General features: G+C 42.2%; 3 protein-coding genes across 3 annotated transcripts; 2 read left to right on the top strand and 1 right to left on the bottom strand.

Annotated features, from left to right (window-relative positions):
* Positions 1-158: 158 nt before the first annotated feature.
* On the bottom strand, positions 159-6,177 carry LOC135550752 (malate dehydrogenase, mitochondrial-like). Its single transcript, XM_064981842.1, has 9 exons — positions 6,015-6,177; positions 3,031-3,199; positions 2,827-2,910; positions 2,616-2,725; positions 2,098-2,223; positions 1,549-1,626; positions 888-987; positions 627-778; positions 159-451 (listed from the first exon to the last, which is right to left on the bottom strand). The coding sequence occupies exons 1-9, from the start codon at positions 6,078-6,080 to the stop codon at positions 320-322; spliced, it is 1,017 nt and encodes a 338-aa protein (XP_064837914.1). The 5' UTR covers positions 6,081-6,177; the 3' UTR covers positions 159-319.
* A 132-nt stretch (positions 6,178-6,309) lies between these two features.
* Positions 6,310-15,348, top strand: LOC135550753 (uncharacterized). The gene is made up of 2 exons (XM_064981843.1): positions 6,310-6,573; positions 13,229-15,348. Exons 1-2 carry the CDS (start codon positions 6,555-6,557, stop codon positions 13,930-13,932), a joined length of 723 nt encoding a protein of 240 aa, XP_064837915.1. The 5' UTR covers positions 6,310-6,554; the 3' UTR covers positions 13,933-15,348.
* Positions 15,349-16,629: 1,281 nt separating this feature from the next.
* On the top strand, positions 16,630-23,396 carry LOC135550751 (spindle and kinetochore-associated protein 2-like). The gene is made up of 6 exons (XM_064981841.1): positions 16,630-16,737; positions 19,687-19,776; positions 19,979-20,155; positions 20,255-20,329; positions 21,717-21,759; positions 22,863-23,396. Exons 1-6 carry the CDS (start codon positions 16,645-16,647, stop codon positions 22,871-22,873), a joined length of 489 nt encoding a protein of 162 aa, XP_064837913.1. The 5' UTR covers positions 16,630-16,644; the 3' UTR covers positions 22,874-23,396.
* The last annotated feature ends 92 nt before the right edge of the window (positions 23,397-23,488 follow it).

The following is a 23,488-nucleotide window of genomic DNA, read 5'->3' as shown; positions in this document are numbered from 1 at the left end:
AGACAAAATACTACTTTACAAATAATTCCATGCATAGTTACATGGAGCATACTTTGACAATCTAGATTGCAAACAGGAGTCATTTGAACATCTATGTAAGAGCTACAAGTTTGAGAAATCTCTCAAACATACATTGATCCAGTGCAAGGTGCAAGATGTAAGGTCAACTGTTTATTGATAGCGTTATTAACATTTCTGATCAGTTAACATTTCTGATAACAGCTATTTCGTCATCAGGCATGATGAAACTTGGATTTTGGAGAGACCTTGTTGCCATTTAAGTTACTGGACAATATAAATAACCACAGATTCAAACTTCTCACTTCATGTTCGCAACAAAATCCTCGCCCTTCTTGATGGAGCCCTTCAGCTCACCAATGGCATCAGCCACCAGATTCTCCTCAAAGGCTGACAGCTTGCCCAGGCCAAGGTTCTTCTCAATTCCGTGTTTCTAAAAGGGCACAAAAATATTCCTTCTGGTTATCACTTCAGATTGTCAAAGTCGTGTGTCATTCAAATAGGAACCTGAATTAAGTGCAAGTACAGCATTAATATCAACAATAAGCAGAAGGTGCAATTTCAGTCTCCAACTTATAAACCTGTTTATAAGGTGGTGTAGGACTTACCCCGAGGAGGAGAGGTGTGGAGAAGTATTTGCATTCGGTCTCTTCTGACCTTACGTACGCACACTCTACAACGCCATCCTTTCCGTTCATGGCGTCCAGGACGGAGAAGGTGAATCTAGCCCCAGCATAGGCCATGGACAGCGTAGCAGAGCCTGAACACACGTAGGTTTGCCAGTTAGAGCTCAGTGGTTCAAACATTCATTACGTTTAAAGGACAGTTTTCATTGAGAATCAGCCAGTCCGTCAGGTAACACTGCCTACCTGCTCCAGCCTTGGCCTTCACAACCTCAGTGCCAGCATCCTGGATCCTAGCGGTCAGAGCAGACAGCTGGTCGGCTGGGAACTCCACTTTGGGTGTTGCCTACAGAGTGGCGCGTGCAAGGTATATAGTTATTCACAGGAAAAGCCTTGTTCGTGTTGAACCTTATCCTATTCATTTTCCAACTGAATTTTAAAATTACCATGAATTAGGAATTTCTTAAAGCCACAGGGGCGGCAGGGTAGCCTAGTGGATAGAGCATTGGACTAGTAACCGGAAGAACCCCCGAGCTGACAAGGTACAAATCTGTCGTTCTGCCCCTGAACAGGCAGTTAACCCACTGTTCCTAGGCCTTCATTGAAAATAAGAATTTGTTCTTAACTGACTTGCCTAGTTAAATAAAGGTAAAATAAAAACAGACTAACAAATTCTGAATCACAGGCTCCCACCGTATGACAACTCATTCATTGATGTTACAAACACTAGAGGGAGCCATAAAAAAAGTGTTCCAGAAACAGGGGCATCAGATCAGCTCAAACCCCTAAAAATTGGCAAATGTGTATAATTTGTTGTTAAATTAAGATTTAGTCCTACTGGTGTCATTGCAAGGAAATCGTTCAGGTATTGGATTATTTATTTCTGTGAAAAGGCCCTTATTCTTACCTGTGAGATGAGAGGAATAATGGTCTTTCCTGCATGACCTCCTATCACTGGTACATTGACACGTGCTGGGTCAAGGCCCTGCAATATGAAACACCAAACAGTCAGCCATCTTGCCTATGCAATATTATTGCCTATGCAATAATCAATGAGTGGATACTAGCTGGCTAGCATTAACTTAAAGAAAATGTTTTTAAAAATCTACTTTAAAAATGTTATGCAGTTGGATCATGGTGACAACCAAATATTTAAGTGGAGACATTCCCTACAACATAAGCCTATTACAATACAAACGTTGTCTAGAATGCACCCAAGCACATTTAGAGCCTTGCTCTGAGCAAACTACAAAGTAGGCAATTCCAACTCTAGGTGTGAATGTTTTTGCTTTGTCACAGTGTTTATCTACTCTTCCACAATCATCTGTAAGATACAAACAAACTTTGTTCCGTTCAGGGTGATACGCCCATGAACTTTGAGAACACTCCTGTGTGTCAAAGGTATAGACAGTGAGTATAGGGCGCATTAGGAATGTTTGAGGTCCTCAAACCTTACTTTCAGCTCTGCGGCAAATGCATTGGCTCTGACGATATCCAATGTTGTGACACCAAACACTCTGTTGGGGTTGTAGACACCATACTTTTTCATCACCTCTGATGTGATGGGAATAGTAGAGTTGACCTATGGATTAAACAAAACTGTCAGCTATTTCAAACCACATGTTACTATCACTGGCATTTACCTTCTGATGTACACTAAACAGCCATTACACAATAAATGGAATATTTAAGCATTTATCGTTGAAGAGCAAATGAGATCTTGTATCATTTAAGATTGTGGTGACTGAAGCACCAAAACAAATCAGTGACCTAAACAGCACTGGCATGGAAAATAAATTGCCTTTCAAATTATGCCCATTCCTGAAAGTCAGTGCTACCTTCTCTTTTGCAACAAAAAATTTATTTTCTCCAACACCAATGTATCCGACTGTATAGACGTCTGAGCTGCTCTTGAGTAATGCGAGTCGCCAGGAGCTTGAGTTAATTCTGGAGAAGAGGTAGTGGTGTACTCACAGGGTTGGCGATGATGCAGATCATGGCTTCGGGGCAGTTGCGGGCAACAGCATCAGCCAGAGTGGCCACGATGGTGGCATTAGTGTTGAACAGATCATCACGGGTCATGCCTGGAAGAATTTTATTTTTAAATGTAATGTGTGCACTTCCAATTGAAAGAAAGCATGATGTTCTTCATTATGAATCCCATTGTCAACTTGGGTAAACTAACCAGGTTTTCTTGGGACACCAGCGGGGATGACAACGACATTGCAGCCTTTCAGTGCAGCGTCCAACTGGTCTGGACCCATGTAACCTAGTGAAGGAATCATCGTAGTTAAATTAGATAAACCAAAGGGCCATTTTCACAATAATTGCACTACACAGTATTAAGACTTTAGTCGTGAAGCTGATGTACAGCAGGAAAGTGTCTTACCAGTGACGTGGGCCCTGGTCTCGATGTGGCTGAGGTCAGCTGCCACTCCAGGTGTGTGGGCAATGTCAAAGAGAGACAGTTCGCCCACCAGAGGACTGTTCTTCAGGAGCAGTGAGAGAGGCTGGCCAATACCACCGGAAGCACCCAGCACTGCCACCTTGGCATTGTTCTGAGGGGGAGAGGATACAATTTCACTGGCGATCTCATAGGGATGTCCCCGACAAAAAAATAAATAAATTGGTCCAAACATGTATTTTCCCATATATAGACACACCCTATGTTTAAATAAAATCAATTATATGTAGGCTACTGAGCTTGCCTGATGCTTTAAGCACTGCAATTAAAAATGAAGACTCAAATTACTAAAGAGGGAACCAGAGATCAATATAGCCTAACCAGAAGAAGAAAACCTCTACGCCCATCCTCCTCCCGCTGCTGCTGGCCTTTGCAGCCGTTATGCTCCTGAAGTGCCAGTAATAGCTATCGGAAACCTTTTTCATTTGGAGTGCCAAGTTATCATACCATTTCTACTGAACTGCGTGCTAGTTAGGATTTTCACATGCACATTTTCATTGAACAGTTTCATTTAATTTATAATAAAGTCTTCATCTCAAAATCAATGATGTGGTCAATACAAATTATATCTAAATGATACAAATCTAAAATGACCTATTGTCAATATGTAAAAATAGCCTCCATAAAGCCAAAAGTAAAAACATTGCAGCCTGCAGGTAGAAAATAGCCTGATGAAAATTAATATCATATAAATCACATTGCTACGCATGGCCTGTCTGCAAGGAACTTGAAACATTGTATCAACTTAACTTGGTCTGGCCCAAAGCTCATGCTAGCAAAAGTGCAACAATGTATAAAATATTCTGGGCCCTCAGTTTCCTGTACCAGTGAGCTCCTGAGAAACAAACACAGCTGTAGGCTATTTGTGCAAGTGATAAGTTATCAGGTAGGGCTTTTTATGACTTCACCAGATCAGAGCATGACATTTTTTTCCCTTTCATGCTGAGTGGTTATCAAAAGGAAGAGTGCTGGAAATATTGTTTAAAAAAGGCTACATTGAGGAACTACTGTCATTCTCAATGGATGTAAAAACAAACTTTGTTTACATGCTGTTTGAGGCAAAGAAAACATTACTTTGAGAAGCTCCACAGTGATGGTGAGTTAAGAAAATCAGAAATTGTATCAGATCTCCAAATGTGCACATTTATAAGCAGGCCAGGTAGCCTAGGCCTATGTGTAATCAGGTGCATGTTTTTACTCAAGATTGACATGAGCGCTCCAAACCAAAGACAATGAATAAATTGACAACTCGTAAATGAAATAAACCAAAACTTTTTTTTTCTTACAAGTGTAGCCTAGGTTGTGCACTCCTCAAACGAGAACGGTAAGAATGTAATATTGAATGCATTAACAGAAATGACCGTAACCAAACAAACATTCTAGATTAGAAATGGTAATTAACGGTAAATGTACTACTGGTGATACCCACAGCCTCTAATGGATTAGTACACTCAGACGGGCGTGAATCAGACAGGTGTCTCGTGTGCCATAACATTTATTTCATACATTGACCACTGCTTGACTACAAATCTGTCGACCAACAGCATATCGACCAAACAATCGACTAAATGGAGTCAGCCTTAATATCGACGTCATATCACGTCAATCACACAACCAAACATATTTCCTGCGTGTCTGAAGAATTCCAGCACAAACTATTGTAGAATAGATGTGCATCTATTACAAACAAGAAGCTTGAATGAGACTGACTCAATTGTGGTTTTGTAGGATGGGTCTGTTAGACCAAGGTTTATAATTCAAGTTTCATGTAGGACTTAGTTAATCTTTGCACAATCAATCCTTGTAATTTGCTAATATCAAAAAGGGGACAGAAACCTTTCACCTGAAAATGACATTTATTCTTGTAGGCCACAAACAATTCACAGAAAGGGCAAAGGTCAGGACACTTTATGGATTCAACCTCTTGACTATTCATGGTTGGCCACAAGAAGCCAGGATTTCAGAGTGAGCGATTCAGGGATCATTTTTTAATTTAACCTTCATTAAGCTGTAGAAAGAATGTAAGCCACCATTACACTCAAGTTCACAGAATCTTTCAACAGCTCTAATTATATTAATAAGGTTAAAGTTACTTCTTGATCAATGTTGTGGAATTATACTACTGTATCCTTGCCAATGCCAACCTTCAGGAACATCTTAAACATTGATCAAAACTGTCCAAGGTGTTATCAATGGTGTTAATTTTATCTTTGACACACTCAATTCAAACGATTTTAAATTAAGACAGTTTGTAGTAAAGATTTGTGATGTTATTGTATTGCACACTATCAGTAGTTTTAGTATATCATGCGTGTTAAATATGGATTAATTAGCAAACATTTGGGTTTGGAAGAGGCTGGGCCAATAATCCTCTTAATTCATTAAATTGAATGTGCCATCTGAGATTGTTCACTAACATGTCACGAAGGACAAGCTCGAGATAACCGAACAAAACACTGCTCTGTCAATCAAAGAACCTTTACCATAGTATTCTTTTTGTCACTCATCATTGCGCATGCCTTGCCTTTGCCAATCCCAAAAGTAAACCAAGCATGACAAATTGACCTTATACAGTGCAGTGGAAGCAGCTATCAAGAGTTTACAAATCCTTGCTAGTCAGCTACTGCTAGCCAATTAATTAAACTAACGTTATAAGTATAGCTAAAGTTGATAACATTGACACGTTTTAAACTCTAGAGTCTAGACTATTCTGATGTGGCTCAACTAATGCAAAGTATGTGACATTAAGTCATAACAAGTTAATGTAGCTAGTTAGCTGGCTAAATAATCTGACAAGCTAGCTGGCTGCCATGCTAGCTAGCTAGTAACGTTAGCTAGTGAATTTAAGCTATTACTCTTTAAGCTATTACTCTATTATCTCTTAGCTGACAAAGAAATATATTATTTACCTGTGAGGAGGTGGATAAGCTCCTGGTAGCAATGCAAATTGTGGGTCTTGCAATGCGGGAAAACATGTTGGATAGGGAGGGGTTGGCTATTCTTTATACTGGATCCTCTTCAGTGACTCCAACGTCCTCTACCTCTGTGGCCGGTCGAAACAGACCGTTTGCAAAGGCAACCTATCTTAACTATCAGGGACAGCCTACTTCCTGTACCGTATGCAGTTTGATTGGTTAAAATATGAACATTTCCGGTTATGATTGGGCTAATGAAATATCAACCATGCTTTATGACGTCCTGTCCAAAGTGGTCCTCAATCGCTTTCACTTTCGTGATGCATTGATTGGAATTTATTTTTAGTGTAAAGATGATTAGCTAGTGATTGCAACCAGTGGAATGTAAATCTCTTTAAAAAATGTTACTTTTTATGTTTTAATGTTGTTGTTTTTTTATCTTACTTTTTGTCAGAGAAAATCAAACTGCCATGGAATATTGTGAACAAGTACTTATGTTATGGAGCATAATAACTTTATCAGAGTCCTGATCCTATGATCCTGCAGTGCAGAGGTGAGTATGATACTCCATGCGCCACAAAAGCCCGGGCCTTGGACGGAGGAAGGTAGAACACCCACATACGCCACGTTACAGTATTCAATAGAAAGATGGCCAGTAAAACCTGAAGGAAGTGAGTTGGCAGTGGGAGGGTTTCTGGCATGAATATCCCATGTGCAACCTGCCATTGTTCCCCTGAGCAAGGCACTTATATATGCACTGCTCAAAAAAATAAAGGGAACACTTAAACAACACAATGTAACTCCAAGTCAATCACACTTCTGTGAAATCAAACTGTCCACTTCGGAAGCAACACTGATTGACAATAAATTTCACATGCTGTTGTGCAAATGGAATAGACAACAGGTGGAAATTATAGGCAATTAGCAAGACACCCCCAATAAAGGAGTGGTTCTGCAGGTGGTGACCACAGACCACTTCTCAGTTCCTATCCTTCCTGGCTGATGTTTTGGTCACTTTTGAATGCTGGCGGTGCTTTCATTCTAGTGGTAGCATGAGATGGAGTCTACAACCCACACAAGTGGCTCAGGTAGTGCAGCTCATCCAGGATGGCACATCAATGTGAGCTGTGGCAAGAAGGTTTGCTGTGTCTGTCAGCGTAGTGTCCAGAGCATGGAGGCGCTACCAGGAGACAGGCCAGTACATCAGGAGACGTGGAGGAGGCCGTAGGAGGGCAACAACCCAGCAGCAGGACCGCTACCTCCGCCTTTGTGCAAGGAGGAGCACTGCCAGAGCCCTGCAAAATGACCTCCAGCAGGCCACAAATGTGCATGTGTCTGCTCAAACGGTCAGAAACAGACTCCATGAGGGTGGTGGGGGTTGTGCTTACAGCCCAACACCATGCAGGACGTTTGGCATTTGCCAGAGAACACCAAAATTGGCAAATTCGCCACTGGCGCCCTGTGCTCTTCACAGATGAAAGCAGGTTCACACTGAGCACATGTGACAGACGTGACAGAGTCTGGAGATGCCGTGGCGGTGGGTCAGTCATGGTGTGGGGTGGCATTTCTTTGGGGGGCCGCACAGTCCTCCATGTGCTCGCCAGAGGTAGCCTGACTGCCATTAGGTACCGAGATGAGATCCTCAGACCCCTTGTGAGAATATATGCTGGTGCGGTTGGCCCTGGGTTCCTCCTAATGCAAGACAATGCTAGACCTCATGTGGCTGGAGTGTGTCAGCAGTTCCTGCAAGAGGAAGGCATTAATGCTTTGGACTGGCCCGCCCGTTCCCCAGACCTGAATCCAATTGAGCACATCTGGGACATCATGTCTCGCTCCATCCACCAACGTCACGTTGCACCACAGACTGTCCAGGAGTTGGCGGATGCTGTTGTCCAGGTCTGGGAGGAGATCCCTCAGGAGACCTTCCGCCACCTCATCAGGAACATGCCCAGGCGTTGTAGGGAGGTCATACAGGCATGTAGAGGCCACACACACTACTGAGCTTCATTTTGACTTGTTTTAAGGACATTACATCACAGTTGGATCAGCCTGTAGTGTGGTTTTCCACTTTAATTTTGAGTGTGACTCCAAATCCAGACCTCCATGGGTTGATACATTTGATTTCCATTGATCATTTTTGTGTGATTTTGTTGTCAGCACATTCAACAATGTATAGAAAAAAGTATTTAATAAGAATATTTCATTCATTCAGATCTAGGATGTGTTATTTTAGTGTTCCCTTTATTTTTTTGAACAGTATATTTCCTCAAGTAAAGATAGTAGGCCAGATCTTAGCATTTTAGACTATTCCATTGGTCCTTAAGTGAAATTTCCATTCAAAACGAACTCCACCACTGGTCTTGACGAGAAGAAAAAAAGCTGTCAGGGGAGGTTCTCTTCTGCACTGTTCATCCAATCCAGTACAGAGGTATAACAGAGGAAAATGAAGAGAGGCCAAACTCTGCGGAAAATCTGTCTCCCTCCAGCAGGTGGCGTTTTTGTTGTTTCGCCCACCAAGTAAGGAGTTTTCGTATGGAAGGTCAATGAGTGTCGAATTTGGTCAACCAAAAACCAAATGGCTTGATCGAATAGAAGTTTCGTAAAATGCTTACGTTTTCACGAGTGTATTGATATAAGTAGGACACGTGACATCCCGGAAACTTTGAGGAAAAACACTATCGGATTTGTCTTGCGATGGCAAAAACAATTATGGTATGAGGGTAGTAGCACAGCTTCTCTCTCCATTGAATACATAAGGTTGATGTCAAAAACCCTCATCGAATATTCCAAAAAATATTTGAATAAATAACATGTTTCCACCAATCCAGAGAAAGGATAGGTGGGAGCTAAACAGCCTGCCGTGCTGCTTTGTAGACAACAACTCCCATTGTTAGGGCTGAGAGATGGATCCTGTCAGTATATACATAATCTTTGGGTGTAAATACGAACTATAGACTGCCACCAAGACTTCCATTGTTTGGTCACAGAGACAGAAGGAGTAACCCAGACACGTCACAGGGGCTATAAAGCTGAATCATCCCTTTAGAATGTTTTCTCACCACCAAATATAGTTGTGAGAGGAAGTCCAGTCGCGGGTAGTATGAGAGGATGGAACTAGGTGAAACTGGGCTGACATTTGATCTCAATACATTTGGTTTCATGGTTGCTTCCATCTTTCTTACTGGGATTACGCTTCCTGCGCACTAGGCCAGACACCAGTATAGCGTGAACATGCCCCGGGAACTCTGTCAGAGTACAGTGGACAGCTAAACAAGCCAACTGGCACACCCTGGCTAGCTGGGGTCATGACCTCAGAGCATAAATATAAAATGTTTATCTTCAGCTGTCCACTGAATAATTCAATGGCTGTTTTGTGCGCTGCGGGGGACCGGGCTGTGACGTGAACGGGCAAAAGCGGTGAGGGAGTTCCACCCTTCTGAAATCGAACAGTAATCTGTGCTGCTCAATCATGTTGTCAAAGAGCCATTATGGTGCATCATCCAGAAACATACAACATCTCTTTTCCATTAAAGATGCAATACTATATGTAACTTTTTGGGCGACCTGACAAAGAAAAGTGAGTTATAGATCTGTCCTTCTCATTTTCAGCAAGTCTAAGAAGTGGAGATCTGTCCTGTTTCCCGTTTTTAAGTTTCACTTTTGCTTGTTTTACTTTCGGTTTTGTACACCAGCTTCAAACAGCTGAAAATAAAATATTTTCCGTTATGCAGATTCTCTACATTATACTTGCTTGTTTTGTCACAAACTGAAATTAGACAAACTATTACAATTTTAGCAACCAGGAAATGGCGGAGCGATTTCTGTATAGTACATCTTTAAATATGATTGAATTTTCAAACTACCAATTCCCCCCCCCCCCCCTTTTTGTTTTGAGTCGACTTCGCCGTGGGCTTTGAACGGGCACCTGGCTCACCCAGGGAGGCAGCCCGGTTCCAAAACGACTGCAATCACCTTTCACCAGGTGCAAAAAGCTTGCCAGGGCCAGATTAATGGGATCCCCTCACTGTGACCATCCAAAAGTGGAAGTCGTGGGGGCCTCCGGAGTGGTGCAGCGGTCCAAGGCACTGCATTGCAGTGCTTGAGGAGTCACTACAGACCCCATTTCAATCTCAGGCTGTGTCACAGCCGGCCGTGACCGGGACCCATGAGGCGGCGCACAATTGGCCCAGTGTCGTCTGGGTTAGGAAAGGGTTTGGTTGGCTGGGATTTCCTTGTCCCATCGAGCTCTAGCAACGCCTTATGGCGGGCCGGGTGCCTGCAAGCTGACTTCTGTCACCAGCAGGACGGTGTTTGCTCCGAAAAAATTGGTGCTTCTGGGTTAAGCGAGCAGTGTGTCAAGAAGCAGGGTGGCTTGGCAGGGTTGTGTTTGGGAGGATGCATGGCTCTCAGTGGAGTTGAAGCAATGGGACAAGACTGGAACTACCAATTGGGGAGAAAAATGGGTAAAAGTACCAAATATTTTATTTATTTTTACTAACAAAAAAATAAGTGATGGAAGTCATGTCACAGGCTCTTTTTCCATTTTCTCTAAAAACCAGAACATCCAGTTGTTGGGGACTCGGCAGAGGCTAGGCAAATATTATGAATATACTGACAAGATACAGGTCTCTCAACGCTAACAATGGGTTTTGTTGTCCACAAAGCGACATGGCGTGCTGTCTAGATACATCTTCATTACTGTAATCCTTGTTTGAATATTCAATGAGGGTTGTTAACATCAACTGCCTATATTCAATGGAGAGATGCTATGCTAGCCTCATGTCATAAATATTAATAGCCATCTCGATACAACTCCGATATAAAGGTTTTTTTTCTCTAAGTGGCCGGGATGTTTCGTGTCCTACATATCAGTGCACTCCTAACAAATAAAATACAAATTAAAAATAATAAAATTGTCACATGCCCCGAATACAAAAAGTATGAAAATAAATAAAGTAACACAATAAAATAACAATAATGAGGCTAGTGCATTCGGGAGTAGTAGTCAGACCCCTTGAGTTTTCCATATTTTGTTAAGTTACAGCCATATTCCAAAATTGAATAAATTGTTTTGTTACCTCATCAATCTACATACGGCCTCCTGGGTGGCGCAGTGGTTAAGGGCTCTGTACTGCAGCACCAGCTGTGCCACCAGAGACTCTGGGTTCACGCCCACGTTCTGTCGTAACCGTCTGAGACCAATGCTGCAGAAATGTTTTGGTACCCTTCCCCAGATCTGTGCCTCGCCACAATCCTGTCTCGTAGCTCTAAAGACATGGCTTGGCTCATGGCTTGGTTTTTGCTCTGACATGTACTGCCAACTGTGGGACCTTATATAGATAGGTGTGTGCCTTCCCAAATCATGTCCAACAATTGAATTAACCACAAGTAGACTCCAATCAAGTTGTAGAAACATCTCAAGGATGATCAATGGAAACAGGCTGTACCTGAGCTCAATTTCGAGTCTCATAGCAAAGGGTCTGAATACTTATGTAAATAAGGATCTGTTTTTCAGGTTTAATACATTTGCAAACATTTCTACAAAACTTATTTCACTTTGTCATTAAGGGGTACTGTGTGTAGATTGATGATGACTTTTAAAAATTAAATTTAATCGTAACAAAATGTGGAAAAGGTCAAGGGGTCTGAATACTTTCCGAATGCACTGTACAGGGTGTACCGGTACCAAGTCTATGTGCGGGGGTACAGGTTAAGTTGAGGAAATTTGTACATGTAGGTGTGGGTAAAGTGACTATGCATATAAAATAAACAGTGTAAAAACAAAGGGGGGGTCAATGAAAATAGTCTGGGTGGCCATTTGATTAATTGTTCAGCAGTCTTATGGCTTGGGGGTATAAGCTGTTAAGGAGCCTTTTGGACCAAGACTTGGCACTCCGGTACCGCTTGCCATGCAGTAGCAGAGAAAATAGTCAATGCCTTGGGTGACTGGAGTCTTTGCCAATTTTTTTGGGCCTTCCTCTGACACCGCCTAGTATATACACTACCAGTCAAAATTTTTAGAACACCTACTCATTGAATAGTTTTTCTTTATTTGTACTATTTTCTCTACAATGTGGAATAAAAGTGAAGACATCAAAACTATGAAATAACACATATGGAATCACGTAGTAACCAATAAAGTGCGAAACAAATCTAAATATATTCTTTTTGTGATTCTTCAAATAGCCACCCTTTGCCTTGATGACAGCATCGCATACTCTTGGCATTCTCACAACCAGCTTCACCTGGAATGCTTTTCCACCAGTCTTGACAGAGTTCCCACATATGCTAAGCGCTTGTTGGCTGCTTTTCTTTCTCTCCACAGTCCGACTCATCCCAAACCATCTCAAATGGGTTGAGGTCGGGGGATTGTGGAGGCCAGGTCATCTGATACACCACTTCATCACTCTTCTTCTTGGTAAAATAGCCCTTACACAGCCTGGGGGTGTGTTGGGTTATTGTCCGGTTTAAAAATAAATTATAGTCCCAAGCCCAAATCAGATAGGATGGCGTATTGCTGCAGAATGCTGAGGTAGCCATGCTGGTTAAGTGTGCCTTGAATTCTAAATAAATCACAGACAGTTTCCCCAGCAAAGCACCCCCACACCATAACACCTCCTCATCCATGCTTTACGGTAGGAAATACACATGCGGAGATCATCAGTTCACCCACACCGTGTCTTTCAAACACACAGCGGTTGGAGCCAAAAATCTCCAATTTGGACTCTGACTAAAGGACAGATTTCCACCGGTCTAATGCCCATTGCTTGTGTTTCTTCTTATTATTGTCCATGCAAGTCTCTTCTTATTATTGGTGTCCTATAGTAGTGGTTTCTTTGCAGCAACTCGACCTGGAATGCCTGATTCACACAGTCTCCTCTGAACAGTTGATGTTGAAATTTGTCTGTTACTTGAACACTGTGAAGGATTTATTTGGTCTGCAATTTCTGAGGCTGGTAACTGTAAAGAACTTATCCTCTGCAGCAGAGGTAACTCAGGGTATTCCATTCCTGTGGCAGTCCTCATGAGAGCTAGTTTCATCATAGCGCTTTATAGTTTTTGCGACTGCATTTGAAGAAACTTTCAAAGTTCTTGAAATGTTCCGTATTGACTGACCTTCATCTCTTTAAGTAATGATGGACTGTTGTTTCTCTTTGCTTATTTGAGCTGTTCTTGCCATAATATGGACTTGGTCTTTTACCAAATAGGGCTATCTTCTGCAGACGACACTACAGTGGTAGGCTTGATTACCAATAACGACGAGACGGCCTACAGGGAGGAGGTGAGGACAATCGGAGCGTGGTGTCAGGAAAATAACCTCACACTCAATGTCAACAAAACAAAGGAGATGATCGTGGACTTCAGGAAACAGCCGAGGGAGCAGCCCCCTATCCACATTGACGGGACAGTGGTGGAGAGGGTGGAAAGTTTTAAGTTCCTCGGCGTACACATCACAGACAAACTGAAATGGTCCACTCACACAGACAGCATGGTGAAGAAGGCGCAGCAGCGCCTCTTCAACCTCAGGAGGCTGAAGAAATTCAGCTTGTCACCAAAAACACTTACAAACTTTTACAGATGCACAATCGAGAGCATCCTGTCGGGCTGTATCACCGCCTGGTACGGCAACTGCTCCACCCATAACCATAAGGCTCTCCAGAGGGTAGTGAGGTCTGCACAACGCATCACCGGGGGAAAACTACCTGCCCTCCAGGACACATACACCAACCGATGTCACAGCAAGGCCAAAAAGATCATCAAGGACCACAACCACCTGAGCCACTGCCTGTTCACCCCGCTATCATCCAGAAGGCGAGGTCAGTACAGGTGCATCAAAGCTGGGACCGAGAGACTGAAAAACAGCTTCTATCTCAAGGCCATCAGACTGTTAAACAGCAATCACGAACATTGAGTGGCTGCTGCCAACATACTGACTCAACTCTAGCCACTTTAATAATGGAAAAATTGATGTAATAAATGTATCACTAGCCACTTTAAACAATGCCACTAATGTTTACATACCTTACATTACTCATCTCATATGTATATACTGTACTCTATACCCTCTACTGCATCTTGCCTATGCCGTTAGGCCATCACTCATCCATATATTTTTATGTACATATTCTTATTCATTCCTTTACACTTGTGTGTATAAGGTAGTTGTTGTGAAATTGTTAGGTTACATTACTTGTTAGAAATTACTGCATGGTCGGAACTAGAAGCACAAGCATTTCGCTACACTCGCATTAACATCTGCTAACCATGTGTATGTGACAAATAAAATTTGATTTGCTTTTGATTCCAGTCATTACAATACATGTTATAACCCTTGATCTTCAAGAATAGAACTTGGAAATATGGAAGTATAGATTAGCCAAATTGTTTTACCTGAGCATAACCACAAAACTAAGGATTTATTAGCCAGCCCTACTTTGTTGTTTATGATTTCGTTGTCTTGGAGGACTGATTGGGCTCATTGATTTAAGTTAAAAAATAAATGCTGCTGTGCTCATGGAAAGGTATTGTAACATTTGTCGTTGGAAGGAGACCAAGGTGCAGCGTGGAAGGCGTACATTCTTTTTATTTAAATGTTCCACCAAGAAAACCAATACAAGAACGAAAAGCTTCGTCATGCAAACTACATGCACTCAAACAAAGACAAGATCCCACACTGAAAGAGGGGTAAAAAAAAAGGGCTGCCTAAGTATGATCCCAAATCAGAGACAATGAAAGACAGCTGCCTCTGATTGGGAACCACACTCGGCCAAACACAAAGAAATAGAGAACATAGAATGTCCACCCAAATCACACCCTGACCTAATCTCTAAGGTCAGGGCGTGACAGGCATGCTTTGAGCGCTACTGAAAAGTGCTATTTACATGTGAAAAATGAATGCCATTTGCTGCATTTGCTATAGGCCTATTGTTTACCTTTTTGTTGGTGACACTTTGATATATTTTAAATGGCAAATCCACAGATGAAACAACAAAAAGGTCACCCCACCTCTGTTTTGGTAAAAAGCTGAGGGATGGGCCTGGAGTAATGTAACCATTTCAGATTAATAGACAACTATGAATGTGTAACGGATGTGAAATGCTAGCTTAGTTAGCGGTGGTTCGCGCTAAATAGCGTTTCAATCAGTGACGTCACTTGCTCTGAGACCTTGAAGTAGTAGTTCCCCTTGCTCTGCAAGGGCCGTGGCTGTTGTGGAGCGTTGGGTAACTATGCTTCGTGGGTGACTGTTGTTGATGTGTACAGAGGGTCCCTGGTTCGCGCCCGAGTATGGGCGAGGGGATGGTCTAAAGTTATGTTACAGATGCATATTTTCCACCATAATTTGCAAATAAATTCATTAAAAATCCTACAATGTGATTTTCTGGATATTTTTTTCTCATTTTGTCTGTCATAGTTGAAGTGTACCTATGATGAAAATTACAGGCCTCATCTTTTTAAGTGGGAGAACTTGCACAATTGGTGGCTGACTAAATACTTTTTTGTCCCACAGTATATAAAATGTATAAATCAAAAAATGGATGTAGCAACTACAGATTGCCCCTAAGTCTTTCAAGAGTGTGTGAGTTTGAGCACGTGTCCATTAGGCCTATGGATCTTCTTTTTTTATCAGCATGAATTAGATTGAACAATAAAAGCCCCATTTTTATTCCATCGGCTGGGATACGCACGATGCAGCAGCTGCAAGAGCATAATCTTTACTGGCTGTCCACTGGTTTCAAAAACAAATGATTGACAGGCTGCTTAAAAGTTCTTGAATTCAAACATTATTGGGTTCAAATACACATTTAGATTTATGAACAGCAATCCACAACAACCACAATCCGCGCGGCTCAAATAGCTCAACGAGAGCGCAGGTGTGATTCACATCAATGCGCTATGTAGATATCCATAATAAGAGATATCCGTGTCGCGCTAGACTACACCACTGCTGTCATCCTTACCTCCAAGCGTTTATTCAAATTGGATAATTTTTGGATGCCAACACCAATCGCACCATTGGATGACATAGCTTGGACTGTAGCCTACAAAAGCCAAAATTCTGCTATTTTCCCGCGATCCATCAACCCCATTTGTTGTGTCATCATAGTGGTATCTGATTTAGGGTCAGACTCGCCCAGGCGGAACAAATTTTAAAACGTGCACCTTTTTTCAAAGTATCTGTAATCTGATTACAATATTTTGATAGTAACGGATTACAGTTACCGGTTTTGTACGTTACTCCCCAACCCTGATGGTGGGGTATTTGTTTATTTTTTCAAGCAAAGTATACGGGTCTTTTACTCCAGTCTAGTAGGTGGCGGTAAATCAACATATATTGGATGCCAACCGCCGTTAAACATCATCGAAGAAGAAAGTATAGCCAGTCCATGAATCGGCGAATGCGAACCAGTTGTTATTCTAGTGATGGAACATGAGTAGATTAATTTGATAACAACGGTCGGACATCTTGAACGCAGTCTCCAATTCTTATTATACCACAGTAAATCCATCCAGTGTCCAGAACGCCATTTTATGAACTCCCCCTTTTTCCCCCGACTGCGGTGCCGCTCAATTGACCAATCTGCGGCCACTATTTCTAACAGGTAACCAATCACAGCAGGCTTTAATGAATCAGACCAGTGGCTTTATATTCACTGGGCTGCATGAGGAATGTAAACTATTTAACATGGAGACAGCAGTTGATAAACTGGAGGCGATGGTAAGCTGTGTTTTATCAAATATATTTATTTATAAAGCAGCTAAAGTAAACCTACAATCCTAGTCTTTAGATAAATTGTATTATGTGGTCTCCAATGAGCTGTTTGAGCAAATGACCTGTGCGTGAAAAACGGCAATGTAGCGAGGATCTAAATTCAAACGTTCTGCCATTCTAATCGGAATTGATTAATTTCCAGGAAAAGAAAAACACAAACATAATAATATGCGAGTGTTTCCGCTAACACCACCACAAGGCAAACAAAATTGCTTTACAATAGCTCTCTTTCCATTTCAGTGTTTATTTAGTTAGCTTGTTTGCCACACGTTTCACGAGGACTGCGAGTACTAGACTGCGCCTGCGAAGAGGCCGTATTCCGTGTGCGCGCTGTAGGTGACCGTTGACGTTTAAAAGCGAGTTTTTACGTTATCGAAGTTATAAAAATTGGTTGTTGACAGCTCAATCACGGATTCTAGTAAACGTAGCTAGCTACAGTATGTAACTGTTAAAACATTAGCCAGATACTAGTAACGTTATTCAATTATGTTACGTAAGTTTATTATTCGGCTCCACTTAGTCAATTAGCAGCACTTGTTTGTCACTGCAGAAGATCACTGGATTGCTACAGTTATTAATGTAGTTTTAGATTATTTAATCATAACTTGATCTGGCCCATCCGAACAAATTCAAGTTTGTCATGTAGCTAATTTATTTTGACAGGAGGTTGGCTGTCTCTATTTTTCCTTCAGGGCTGACAACGAACAGGATAAAGAGGAATCCATTGTGTTTTCTGTCTGTCCAGTGCCCCTTTTGTATTGTACTACTGGTGACCCTTCAATGAAAGCAGTGCAATGTTAAAAGGGCATTGGCCAGGGATTATTCCCAATGATAGGTTTTGCAAGGTGTCGTTGTGAACCTTTGCTAACAACAAAGCTGTTTGCAGGTGCTCTGACTTCATTGCACTACTGTATTGGACAGCTAGCAGTGCAATAGTATTGTCAAAGCGTCTGAAAACAGCAAAGACCACTGACACAGGAATCAGCAACAAATGTACATTAATGTGTTGAAAGCTGGCACCCTCAAGTGCAAAATTCTGGGAACTCTTCTGGGGTTTACTGAAACAATGTGCTGAATAACAGTGCACACCCCAAGGAAGGGCAGAGCAGGGTGGGTTGTTTAATTAAAAAATGATTGTTTAAAATCTACAATGAAGATCCCTGGTCTTAATGTCCAGTACTGTTGTATACTTTTTTAGCTGTAGTTAAAGTAGTGCTCAAGCCAAAAGTGGTCCCTGAAAATTGTGTACTATGTCACATACACTACGTGGACATCTGCTTGTTGAACATCTCATTCCAAAATCATGGGCATTAATATGGAGTTGGTTCCCCTTTGCTATAACAGCATACACTCTTCTGGGAAGGCTTTCCACTAGATGTTGGGACATTGCTGTGGGGACTTGTTATCGTTCAGCCACAAGCATTAATGAGGTCGAGCACTGATACTGGGCGATTAGGCCTGGCTCACAGTCAGCGTTCCAATTCATCCCAAAGGTGTTTGATGGGGTTTAGGTCAGGGCTTTGTGCAGGCCAGTCAAGCTCTTCCACACCGATCTCGACAAACCATTTCTGTATGGACTTTGCTTTGTGCACAGAGGCATTGTCATGCTGAAACAGGAAAGGGCCTTCCCCAAACTTACCACAATTGTGATGACTTTGCTTCCAGAGGCAGTTTGGAACTCTGTAGTGAGTGTTGCAACCGAGGACAAACTTTTTGCACGCTGCGGTCCCGTTCAGTGAGCTTGTGTGGCCTACCACTTTGCGGCTGAGCCGTTGTTGCTCCTAGAATTTGCCATTTTACAATTTGACTTATTGGAAAGGTGGCATCCTACGACGGTGCCATGTTGAAAGTCACTGACCTCTTCACTAAGGCCATTCCTCTGCCAATGTTTGTCTCTGGAGATTGCATGGCCGTCTGCTTGATTTTATACACCTGACAACAACGGGTGTGGCAGATATAGCCAAATTAGCTAATTTGAAGGGGTGTCCACATACTTTATCTATATGCGGATATGTGCACCACGTCATTGCTCTTTGTTAGCTGTCACTCAAATGGCAAGTGGCTGAATCTCATTGACTGGAACTCAAATTGCTAGGGGGCTGGCTCACGTGGGGGGGAAATGTAACCAAAATGGCACTGGATAGCTTCCAGTAAACAGTTGCTTTCAAACTAAGGATTTTGTGGCTAATTCAGGTAAAATGGAAATTCTGCATGTATGAACTACCCCATGACACATCAGCCCAGAGAGGGAGGTTTGAAAAATACTTACTATTCGCCAGAGTTCCTGAGCATGATTTAAATGCAGGCCAACTATGCAATAATCTTACTCTTCCAAGTCATTCCCTCACTTGCAATCTATCAAAGCAAGTTCGGAACATTAATGTCCCATCAGTCAGCTTCCATTTCTTTTTAGGAGGATCTACCTAAACTTGTCCAAAAATACTTTTGCTTGTCCCAAAAGTTTTTTTCCTGAATGTGTTGTGCCTACTGACCTCAACCCTAGAAAAAAAATAATAATAATTTAAATCACAAAATTGACACCATGACATGCATGGGATTGATCACAAGTCCTGGAACCCTATCAGTATTCTCTGCTGTCCACTTTGTTCAGAGTAGTGCAATATTTCTTATAGGGCTTCAGTTTTTGGGATAAAGCCTTACCGAAGGCACTATGCATCTCAGGACCATTTAATACACCCTTTTGTGAGGCAACCATTTTGTGGCTGAAGTCTTGGAAAGATGCGACTGAACTTTTTTGCACATTTTGTTTATCTTCATAGTTGTGAAGATCTGTACATGCAATGATTTTCTGTGTGTTATAATTATCTGTTGTAAAACGTAGAGACTCTACTCCACTGTCAGGCTTGCAGTACACTAAACCAACTGTCCCCTCAGTTCCAGAAGGCAGAGGCTGACATGGACTACATGGAGAAACGGCTGAGGCTGGAATTCCTGACAAATGCTCCAGAGAACAGTGCAGCAGAGGTGAATACATACATGGATGCCACAGTACTAAGTTACAAAACATGTCCTCAGACCAGTCACCCAACACCTTTCCACTCCATTCACAGAAGGCAATGCCATCTTATACATCTTTGAACTTCTGGCATGCAGACAGATGTCTCCATTTGTCTATTTACCACCCAACAGTCTGTCAAATCAATGACTGACTCGTGTCTGATCACAGGAAAACCCTGTGAAGCTGCTGGAGAACCTGTCTGCCATCAAGGTGAGGCATGCGGCCTTGTGCACACAAGTACAGGAGATTGCAGCCGAGCAGAAGCAGTCAATGGACTCCATTCGAGCACACCTCGACACCACTGTGCAGCTGGTGCAACAGTTACAGCAGACTGCTGACGTTGAGGTAGCCCATTCCCTCCACATACATCTGACAATGTCAATTGGCCCTTTTCAAAGTTAGGGTGGCAAAACCATGTGCAATTGAATTTGTACTGTTTTGTAGATTCCACCACTGACTGAGATGGAGCAGGAGTCTGCAGATTTCCTTGGTTTATCAGTCAATCAAAACACAGCAGGGGTAAGGCCATTTGCTCGCGCTAAGATGACATTGCATACAGGAGCAGAGCGTACAGAGAAACTATTTGACATGTCATTCCGTGTAACACTATCTATGCCATTGTATGGGCACTGCTTCTAATAGTCCAATTTTACGTCTCTTGCCATCCAGAGAAATATAAAGCTCGACTGCTCAGGATTTCTCGTAAACTGAACAAAAATAAACTCAACAATTTCAAAGATTTTGCTGAGTTAGTTCATATAAGGAAATCGGTCAGTTGAAATAAATAAATTAGGCCCTAATCTATGGATTTCACATGACTGGGAATACAGATATGAATCTGGTCACAGATACCGTAAAAACAAAGTAGGGTCGTGGATCAAATAAACCAGTATCTGGTGTGACCACCATTTGCCTCCTGCATTGCAACATCTCCTTTGTAAAGAGTTAAATCAGGCTGTTGATTGTGGCCTGTGGAATGTTGTCCCACTCTTCAATGGCTGTGTGTGAAGTTGTTGGATATTGGCAGGAACTGGAACATGCTGTCGTACACGTCGATCTAGATTATTCCAAACATGTTCAATGGATGACATGTCAGGTGAATATGCAGGCCATGGAAGAACTGACATTTTCAGCTTCCAGGAATTGTGTATAGATCCTTGCGCTGTGGGGCTGTACATTATCATACTGAAACAGGTAGTGATGGCATTGGATGAATGACACGACAATGGGCCTCAGGATCTCATCACGGTATCTTTGTGCATTCAAATTACCATCAATAAAATGCGATTGTGTTCGTTCTCCGTAGCTTATGCCTGCCTAAGCCATAACCCTACCACTACCACACTGTTCACAACGTTGACATCAAACTGCTTTCCCGCACAATGCCATACACGCCATCTGTCCAGTACAGTTTAAACCGGGATTCATCCGTGAAGAGCACACTTCTCCAGCGTACCAGTGGCCATCGAAGGTGAGCATTTGCCCACTGAAGTCGAACTGCAGTCAGGTTAAGACCCTGGTGAGGACAACGAGCAGGTAGATGAGCCACTGAGACGATTTCTGACATTTTGTGCAAACTGTTATCGGCTGTCCGGGTAGCTGGTCTCGGATGATCCCGCAGGTGAAGAAGCCAGATGTGGAGGTCCTGGGCTGGCGTGGTTACACCTGGTTATCATTCACGTGGTCTGTGGTTGAGGCCAGTTGGATGTAGTACCAAATGATCTAAAACGACGTTGGAGGTGGCTTATAGTAGAGATATGAACATGAAATTCTGGCAAACATTCCTGGGATCTTTTATTTCAGCTCATGAAACATGGGAGCAACACTTTACATGTTGCATTTAATATTTTTGTTCAGTGGGATATACACATTGTAATAACTAATATGCCAATGTTTGTCTGTTCAGTTACTGATGTCTATGGAGCCTTCAGTCCAAGAGCAGCCTCAGTGTAAGTAATTGTAACCCCAATTAACACCCTCTCCTCTGCATGTCTTTATACAGTAACACAAACCCCTATAGAATTCCTTTGTAACCATTAAGTTATGTACATAGCTGAATTGGAAAACTCATTACTCATTTTCAATTTGGAGAATTTATATTGACGCTATAACAGGCAACAATAGCATTTGAATGCAAGCGAAAAATACATTGTATGCACTGTCAACACTCAGATTTTTATCTGCAACAAATCAGTTCTGGGAAAATGCGCTGATTTTGCATAAATCTGCCGCCAATTGGATGGAAACCTACTCTGGTCTTGACACGCTCTAGCCAACAACTCGCAGAAGCAGTGCGGGTAGGCTAGATGAGATAAGAGTGAGTATTATATTCGTCAAACTGCAGTAAAGCATTGATCATTTCACTAAAATAAGACTTTCGATATTTATTGGAAAGGATCATAAATTATTTCATCTGTAGCCTAAAACTGCATGGTGTCAAGCCATAATGGGAGGACCACACTATATAGGGTGACGATATTATAGCAATATTTGTGCTTTAAGGCATCTTCACCACTACTTCTCGCATAACATTTTATCGGCACAAATATCCCACCATGTCGAACGAACAAAGTTGTACCGAAATTACTCGTTTCATCACAGCTGTCGTGATGATAATTTCTGAATACGATATGACTCATAACTGGGGATGGAAATGTAGTTAAGGAATCCAGGGGAAACCCAAATAAGGGCACAGGACTCTGTACAGACATGATGGCGGCTGAAGCCGAAGTGACTGCTCTGTCCACAGCCTTGAGAGGGGGTGAGTTTGAGGAACTGAGTGAAGCCACGCTGCACAGCGTGCACTCCAACTTCAAGCTGGCTGACCTCAGCCTTCTACAAGCAGCTGCATGAGCACTTCTCCCTAAAAAAAAAACTAAAAAACAGGTCCGACAAGTCACGTTTGTCCCGAGACGCATTACCCTTTACACAGAAACCCCCAGTTGTGTCAAGGCAACACTAGCAGCAGGAATGTCTGTTAACTTGTGGACCCGAGTCAGATGAATGCTTAGGAAGGTGTACGCAAGCTCTAACTTTGCCAATCTTTCTCCAGTGGTGCCCTGAGTTTGCAGCAGATGAACATGACGGTTAGCGATGCCAAGCTGAAGACGTTGCAGCATCTCTGGACAAGAAAGGGCACGTTTGCCTGCTAATGAGTGGGGAACTGGCACAGCTGAGACTGTTTAAGCTGGACCCCACAGTGAAAGTGACTGATTTTGCCCATCTCTCATTGTCTAGTCATGTTAGCCTATTTGAAGGGTTCTGATGCCTACTTATGCGTTGGTTTGATTTCTTTTGCTAGTTATTTTAAAATGACACGATCTGAAACAATTGACCAGAAGCAAGAAATCCACATGAAACCAACTCACTACAATGTTTGAGGTGCTGTAAGTGGAAGGTGATGGGCCATATTGTAAATTAGATGCACTATTTTTGATCATATTTGAAGGTTCTCTGACTGTGGCTAATGCATCAGTTGAATGCGTTTCACCTGTAAATATGTTAAATGATTTGAATTCGGCTGATTACTTTCCAACTGTACGTCAATGTATTATGATGCTTCATTAAAATGAAATTTCCTCTCAGGTATTTGCTCAATTAAGAATTTATTTAAGAGCACAAACACATTAGCATCTTAAGTACAGTGAAGTTGCTTTCCGGAACTATGTAAAACAATTA

The sequence above is a fragment of the Oncorhynchus masou genome, chromosome 12, assembly GCF_036934945.1.
Source record: "Oncorhynchus masou masou isolate Uvic2021 chromosome 12, UVic_Omas_1.1, whole genome shotgun sequence".
NCBI classification, from domain to species: Eukaryota; Metazoa; Chordata; class Actinopteri; order Salmoniformes; family Salmonidae; genus Oncorhynchus; species Oncorhynchus masou.
This window is presented reverse-complemented; position numbering and strand designations above follow the sequence as displayed.